The 7,977-nt window shown below is 44.7% G+C and overlaps 1 protein-coding gene across 6 annotated transcripts in view; it reads left to right on the top strand.

The window, feature by feature from the left end:
- The first annotated feature begins 473 nt into the window (after window positions 1-473).
- The window catches only part of EYA2 (EYA transcriptional coactivator and phosphatase 2), a 91,123-nt gene continuing 83,619 nt past the window's right edge, over window positions 474-7,977 (top strand). For 2 of the 6 annotated variants that reach the window (XM_052683471.1, XM_052683470.1), the window contains exon 1: window positions 1,509-1,616. In XM_052683471.1, the coding sequence (XP_052539431.1) occupies window positions 1,546-1,616 (71 nt within the window). In that variant the 5' untranslated portion in view covers window positions 1,509-1,545. Of the gene's footprint in view, window positions 587-1,172; window positions 1,295-1,335; window positions 1,422-1,508; window positions 1,617-7,977 lie in introns of those variants that run through there. The other 4 variants (XM_052683474.1, XM_052683472.1, XM_052683475.1 and 1 more) reach the window with 4 other exon arrangements.

Here is a 7,977-nt window from a genome sequence, read left to right as displayed (position 1 = left end):
GAACCCTGAGAGTTTAATGTGAGAGCGGTGTAAGCTCAGTGCTACAGATAAGCCATGGGGAAATCACAGGGTTACAGCTGAGAACTGATGGGGAATAACAACTGAAAGAGCTTTGGTTTTCCTAGGCCTGCAGGAGGTAGTTCATGCTAGGAAGCTTGCCAGCTCCACATTGATGCTGGGAGCTTTGTCTCCTCAGGACTGCAGGAACACACTTTGCAGTCAAACTGATCTGAGAGATTTTGATAGTAAAAACAGCTGTCTCGTTGCAATGATGTTTTTGTTCCATTGTCAAAATTTTGAGTTAAATCCATGAGTGGGCTGCAGCTTGTTCAAACCCTGAACTCAACACCCTTTGTGTTCCTTTGGCTTTTCCACCACGGTTCCTGGGATCTCCCCTTCCTGAGGAAAGGGCTAGGTGTAATAAAAGCTGTCAGGGCAAGGACTGGAGGCTCTCGTCCGCTGCAGAGCCAGAACAGGAGAGACGCAGCCCCAAACTGCTGGAAAGGGGGGAGGAAAGAGGAAGAGCAGGGCGCAGAAGCAAAACACCCCGATGCCGCCGTGGCCAGGCTGCTTCCCCAGCGAGCAGGTACGCTGGTGGGCAGGGGTGGATGTGTGCTACCTGTGTGCTGGGACGAGGCGAAGCACAAAGACAAACTTTGTGCTCTTCGGCTTTTCTGCCTCCATATGGCCACGGATGCAGCCCGGCTTCCGCGGGGATGTTGGAGGGAGAAGCAGGATGGCATGAGGTGTGGGGGTTCAGCCCTGGGGACCAGGAGCTGTGCAATGCCCGAGTTGGTGAGAGCAGAGGGATGCCTTGTGTGAGTGAGGCTGCTCCTGCAGCTCTGCGTGTCTTGTGGTAGTGTGTGTAAAAGAAATAAACTTCTCCAAAATATTCTTTTAAAACTGACATTTAAAAATTGACACAGGAGATAAGGTTGTGTTCAAACACCCACGTTTTAAACCAAGAATCTCTCTTAAAAACATAGCTAAAAGTAGGTTCAGAGCATTAATCCAGATAAAGCCGAAAGCACGTTGAGGGAGTACCTGCTACTAAATGAAAGCACGGACCAGCAAGTTAGAAAGCGCGGGGGAGCGCCGAGCACAGCAGGCACAGCAGCGGACTCGCTCAGGGGGACGCTTTGGTGACCACAACGAGAGGCTGCCCCGCTCTCCGGCCGGGCCCCGCGGCGTGCGGGAGCCGCTGGAAGCTCCTCCTCCGCCGGGCCGGGCCGTAGCGAGCGGCGGGACAGCTCCGAGGGCGCACGCTGCGAGGCGGCGCGGCCCCACGCGTGCGGTAGGTGCGGGGCGGGACGGCCGCCTGCGGGGCCGTGCGGGGCTGTGCGGGGCTGTGCGGAGCTATGCGGGGCCGTCGGAGGGGTGCGGGGCTGCCCTGAGGCGGGCTCGCTGCGGGGAAGCAACAGGTCGGGCTCGCTGGGGACGGACCGTCGCGAGGTCACGCACCGCGGGGAAGCGCAGCGGGGAGGGGTGGGCGCAGCGCGGGGTGCGGAGCCGCCGCCCCGCTCCGCTCCGCTCCTATGCGCGGGCATGCGCGCCTGTCTCGCACATGCTCACTGCGCTCGCGGCGGGCGCGCACACTCCGCAGCGCTGCGGCTCCGGTGAGTACGGGCGGGTAACGACAGTCCGCTGCCCTCCCCGCGCCCGCGGAGGGGCTGCAGGCGGCGGGGTCCCGTGCGCGGCTGCCCGCGGAGATCCCGCGTCCCCGGCCGGTACGGAGCGGAGCGGGACCCGGAGCGGAGCGCAGCGCCTGTCCCGGCACCGCCGCTTCCCGCGGGTGCGCTGCGGGGCGAAACGCGGCACCGCCTCGGGGTCCTACGGGCGCGGCTGCGGCGGGGTTAATTGGTGCGGTTATTTGATGCGCTGCGGACCGTCCGGCTTAGCTTAAACCGGCTTCGGTTAGCTATTCTATTGCGAACTGAAATGTGCGTTTAAATAAAGTTAGTTATGCTCCTTTTTTGCAATTGCTACTGTGAGGGAAATTTCTCGGGTGATTGATGCTCTTGAAGTACACTTTTTGGAGCGTTAAGTTGTGCCCGAGCGCAGCGAACAGCCTCTAACGGAAATTAGCGATGGGACACAACTCCTGTTTTTGGACGTTTCGAACGGTGCTGTGTTTTGCAGGGTGAAATTTTAGTTGTTAAATGCGTATGGTTAACCAATAAACATTTAATCAATTTTATTAACGGGAATTTTGTTCAGCACGGTGTCAAATTCACGCATCCCTAGACTTTGTTTGGGGCAGTTGCAGGAATATCGCGTTGTTTAATCCTTCTTGCGGACTTCAGGATTTACTGAGAGCTCCTCTGTCTGCACTGCTCTCTCCCGGGAGATTTTCCCCGAAAACATTGGGAAAGCACGGCAAAATGCTTTCTGCCCAATCTGCTTGCGTTAGGGGTATCTGGTCCCTAAAAGCTGGGATGTATCTTAACTTACAGCTTCTGTGTATAAGCTGTTTTGTAGCTTCTTTCATGCATCCCATGTTGCATTGTGGTTTGTGTTACACGTTACTACATACGAGATAATTTTTCTCCTTGCCCATTTTGCTTTGAATAAACTGTTTCTTATGCAAACCTGAATTCTTATTTCTGTCTTGAAATGTAAGTCTCAAATATTGTGGGCTCAAATATTACATACATAAATAGGAAAGGCTTACTGTACAAATACCCTGAAAACAATTAGTGCTTACAGCTTTGGAAACATTCCAAAACCTTTAAAAATATACGTTGAAAATTCACTTCCAATGATGCTACAGCAAATAACTTGATTTTATTCTAATTTGCATCTTACCAAAAAAAAAAAAAGAAAGAAAGAAAGAAAAAAACTTCCTGTGTGATGCAAAATTAAATTAAGTTTTTGAGTCAAATCATCCAGCCAATTCTCATATCTCTGTCTCTTTTATGTCCCCAACCAGCAGGTCAAAACATTTGGCCTAATAACAAGTGTGTAGTCTTTTGGTTTGAGGCCACCATTCTATTTTGCTTTGCTTTGTTCAGCTTGCTCCCCTCAGCTCACTTTCTGTCCAGCACTGTGTACAGACTCGATTCCCACGCCTCGCTAATGGTATCACCAGCATTTGGCTGAAAGGTTTGAAACGAGCTCCTGTTTCAAATATCTCACAACCTTGGCAGTATTAAATTTCATTAGAAAAGCTTCATTAGGGAGAAATAAATATATTGTTGGTAATTCCCCCTTCATCAGTAAGTCCCACGTTCAATGTTCAGTGTACAGACGGAGCTCGATTGTACAAAGGGATTTGACTCACGTATTCATGTGAAGACCATGACCTCCCAATGCCGATTCGAGAATCTTGCGTGTGCCTCTGCTGTTGTTCCATAGATGGCCAATGTGATGGATTTTTTCTGAAAATGAAAAGAGTTTAACTGAGAATCCTGCAAATGTTGGTGGTACTTAAGACTCAAGCCAGTAAAGTGCCCTGCTGAAGTCACTGTGGCTGCGTTTGTGTGTCGGTGTGTGTAGGTACACGCTGCTGAGAAAGAAAACAATTAAAGAAGTCAGTAATTTTCTGCTGTCTTCCCGAGTGTTATTTATGACGTGTAGTAGTAAAGCAGCTATTCTGAATTCAGCTATAATTCTCGTCAGTAAGATTTGTTTCTTCTGTGCCAAATTTTGCAGTAACCAGATGGCTTTAAGGTGTCTTCAGCTGGAAAGCAAGCAAGAACAGTGCTGAAGACTAATTATTCCTTGCAGTAAATTTCTTCTGTAATAAATTCACAGGTTGTTAGACTTAATCTGTGGAAATGATTGTTAAGATTACTTGTGCAGTGAAAAATGCTTTTAAAATTTTGTTCCTAAAAAAAAAGTTCTTAGAATGCCAGGAAAATGTTTGAGTTAACTTTGCCTCGTTGTAGTAACTTTTATTAGGGATGATCTCTTAAGTTGCAAATTCAGATCCTTTTCATAAACCATGGAACTCTGCAGTTTTAACATGATATATCCCATAAGTTGAGGGCTTATTTTCTAGATTAAGTGGGAAAATTTGTACGGCCCTTTCTGATGGATCATTACTGCATGCACGAGTATTATTCACAGCAACAGCGGTATTGCTGTACCAACAGTCGAGTTCTTTTCATTGCATTTCACATTGTACTGCACAGGACAGAAAATAGTTACACCAAAGAGGAAAAGGTAGAAGTGAGCAAAACTTTCCTTCTCTTTTCTAACGAAAAGCCAGAAAGACCATCTTGACTGGGGCTGTTTTTACGAGGTCTCATCAAAAAACAATTGTTCACGGCAGCCCAATTCTTAAAACAATTCTTCATCCTTATTTGCAGATCTTAACTCAAGTAAGGATGTTTAACAAACAGCCCGTTTTAATCAAGTGAGGATAAGCCCCTCAATTAGAAGCAAATAGTTGCGTACCTTGGTTTTGTCTTTGGGGCCTGGAGGTGTTGCCATTTGCCAGTAGATTTGGTGCTGCCAAAGTGTTGAATCAGGAGAGATGAGAAAACAGGAATAAGGATGTAGGACTGTGCAGTCACCTTGTAAAATATTTTTGATCACAGTGTACAAAACCAGACCCCATTTCCTTCTTTGGCAAGAAGTTGATTTACTGCTGAAAAAGAGGGAGAGGAAAATTGGATTCAAAACAGTGACTGTCACCACATCAACAGTTCCAGTGAATGTGTCACAGAATGAATATTTAATTTAAATTAATTAAACTTGTTTTCAGTTGCTGTTCCTGGTAGGACTTTAATTGTATTTAAATTACTTCAAAAGTACCTAAAATGAGAAGAAAAGGAACACTTGGGCATAATCCTTCCCATTTAAAATTGTTTGTCTGCAGCTGCTTAAGTCCTAGCATTAGAAGTCACCTATAAACATGTTTATTTAGCATCAGTGTTATCTGTTAGATTGTACATGGTTCATTAACATGGAGAGAATACGTTTTGTTTAATAGAGTGTGGGAGCTGCCAGAGGTCAGAAGAGGTTGTTTGCCTGAAGTCGAGATGGCATCTTGGCTTTGCTCTCATTCTGTTTGTCACCTCTGCTGTCTCCGGGAAATGCTTCATTAGGGCAGTTGTGTTAAGGTGTTTTCCCTCGTGTTTAAGTGCAGAGGCTCCATAGAAAGCCAGAAGTATGCTGCCAGGCATGGTAAGGCTCATGGGGAATTTTAAGGAAAGTTTGTTGTAATTTGTGGAGGATTGGCTTAGATGGAGTTGAATTAAGAAAAACACTAGAAGGAAAAGAGCCGTAAGGGAGAGGGGAGCCTGGAACGTTGTTGTAGGGGCAAAAAGCAGCATAGCCATGAATTGTATTTTATAGAAACAGGGAGATGGGGGTTTGGTTTGGTGTCTTAAAAAATTCAGAATGTTTTGTGTGCTGTTGAATTACTTTTTGTCACTGTTGTTGTGGTTGGGTTGCATCCGGACTGAAGATGGCTGTAGCTGGTGGTGATGCTGAGCTGAGAACCAACAGGTGAGCTGCTGCCCCCGGCTGCAGGGACGGAGCAGGACTGGGCCCTTTCTGTCTCCTCTGAAACTTGCTGGGTGCTGTCCGCTCCTGCTTCTCTTAACAGTGTGCTTGGAAATGCAGAGCAGTTCTGGAGACACTGGAAATACCTTGTATAGGAACGGCCACGGCTTCATGTTTGAAAAGGTTATTTCAACTGCTTGAATGCTACTTATGTATAGATGCTAGCAGCCATGCACTGCACGCAGTATGCTGGGGGAGAGGTGCATGTATGCATTTTTTACTGGAGCTTTTTGAAAATGTTTGAGGTGAATTTCTCACCTAAAATGGAATGGGGGTTGCTTGGGATTTTTTTTTTTTGCTTTGGAGGGAAAAAATGGTACATTTAATTTCAGCTAGAAAAACAGAAAATTGAATTCCATGATTTTTTATCAGATAAGGACCCTTAGCAGATCATAACCAAAAGGCATCAAATAAAATGGACATACAGTGCATGTATAGATCCAAGTGGCTGTAGAAGATGCAATATGAATTTTTTTTTTTCAAAAGCAGAACCGTAAAAACAGATTAAAAAATTAAACTGAACTTCAGTGTTGGTTATAAGTTGTTACTGAAATACATCGACGGTCTGATATTGTTGGTTTTGTTTTTGTTTAAAGCCAGCCAAAGCATCTATTTCTAAAGAGTAGTAGGTGCTCTCGAATGGCTAGAGGGAAAACAAAAACAACTGCTATACTGAGGAGGGGAATGTCTGGTGTAGGGTTTTTTCCTTGAATTATATTCAACGAGTACTTGCTCTGTTCTGTATTTTTAAGAAATTATGTGGACAGCAATTTTGTTTCTTTACCAAGGCAGTGAAAACACCAAGAATCCTTTTTATAATTTGGAAAGAATGTCAAAAGAATGAAGTAGTTAAACCTAAGTGTATTAGATCATACGCTCTAAATGCATAAATAAGCATAACTGCAATCACAGAAACCAATGTTAAAACCACCAGGAAAACTCACCCACAAACCCTAATGACTTAAAGGGAATGACCTCAGCCATTGTGAAATTTGTGCCTATTTGTTGACTGACATTTTTTGTAGAAGCAGATTGCGTGTTTCACTGGGGTGTGGGATTTTGTTGTTTGAAAGACTGCTGTTGTGTTGTGTTTTTTTTGTTGCTGCCAGGTTTGAATAGAAAGAGCGAAAACAGGATTGAGGCGGGGAGAGGCAGCCTGTGCTTTGGGCCTCAGCAATTTGAAAAGCAGGTGAAGGGTTGTTATTGATGGACAGAGACTGGTAGGAATTTATAGAAGTTTGTTTTTCAGATGTTAGAAACTTCTTTGATGATAGTCCATTTCTAACTTATTCCCAAGTGGTTTTCTCTTAAGGAAATGAAAGTTTAAGGTATTTGATTACAAACCTAAGATCTTTTCATGTCCATGTCTTTGCGTGAGTGCTGCATGAAATACCGGTGTCATTCATCTCCTCTCTGCTTTTTTGAGAGGAAATTGATGCATAGTAGAACCTCAACTTGCCATTGCTGTGACACGAGCTAATAATTCAGCAAAACTGAAGTCTTCCATTATTCCAACAGCAAAAAAATTCTATGGGGTTGTTTTTAAATTAGCCAGCACTACAGACTGCAAGCCTGGTCAGAGCCAAGTTGCTCTGCAGAAATGGTTCCTCTCTGCTAGCTCTTCCTGTGGGCTCCTACTTTTCTGGGCTGCAGTAATTAAAGAAAGCTCAAGTTTAATTGTGCCTCCTTAGCTGCACAGACGGTTTTAAGAAAACTGGTATTTTTATACTTTTTGATGCCTAACTCCAGACATTTGGTCTTATGGTGCAGACATCCTCATTTGCCATCCTTGCTTTTCAGAAGGAAAACCACCCAGCTAAACAAATAAATAAAAATGCTAAATAAGAACAGTTTGGGACTAGTCAGCCCAGATGGTAATTAGTTAACCCACAGAGAACTAATGCCTCGCTCTGTGCTGAAGAGAGCGACTTCACAGACCAACTCGAGCGGAGTAGGAAAGAGTTGTATTTCTAAACAAAGGCAAGAGGACGTGGGGAAAATTTCTTAAACTCAGCAAATGCCTTAAAAAGTGGAAATGCTTCTAGGATTACTCAAGCATCCACAAGAAACAGTGAGGGGAAAGTGAAGCAAGGCATCTGAAATTTCTTGTTTTTTAAGTAGGTTGAGTAAGCAAAGTGTTCTCAGGGCCCCTGTTATTTACAGCTTAGTCCGTGCACCACGCAGAGATCCTCATCAGCTGTCTTAAAGGCAAGTTTCGCATCTATTGCAAGTTCTATCTTTTGATGAAATGCTTGATTCAGTTTTTTGCCGTTTCATTGTCCTACAACTGCTTTGAAATAACTTTGATCAGTTTTGAATATAGATCTGTATCACCAGTTCTGATTCCCCTTGTGACTGTGCCTCTGTACTGGATTGCCATCATTAGAGTTTAATTGTAACTCCCTAACGATAATTTAAGATTTTAATTGAAGTCCAGATGTACTTACAAAATGCTTCACTTCCAGT

The sequence above is a fragment of the Tympanuchus pallidicinctus genome, unplaced genomic scaffold, assembly GCF_026119805.1.
Source record: "Tympanuchus pallidicinctus isolate F22 unplaced genomic scaffold, pur_lepc_1.0 scaffold20, whole genome shotgun sequence".
Taxonomy (NCBI): Eukaryota; Metazoa; Chordata; class Aves; order Galliformes; family Phasianidae; genus Tympanuchus; species Tympanuchus pallidicinctus.
Note: the sequence above shows the minus strand (reverse complement) of the source record. Positions and strands in the feature narration are given on the sequence as shown.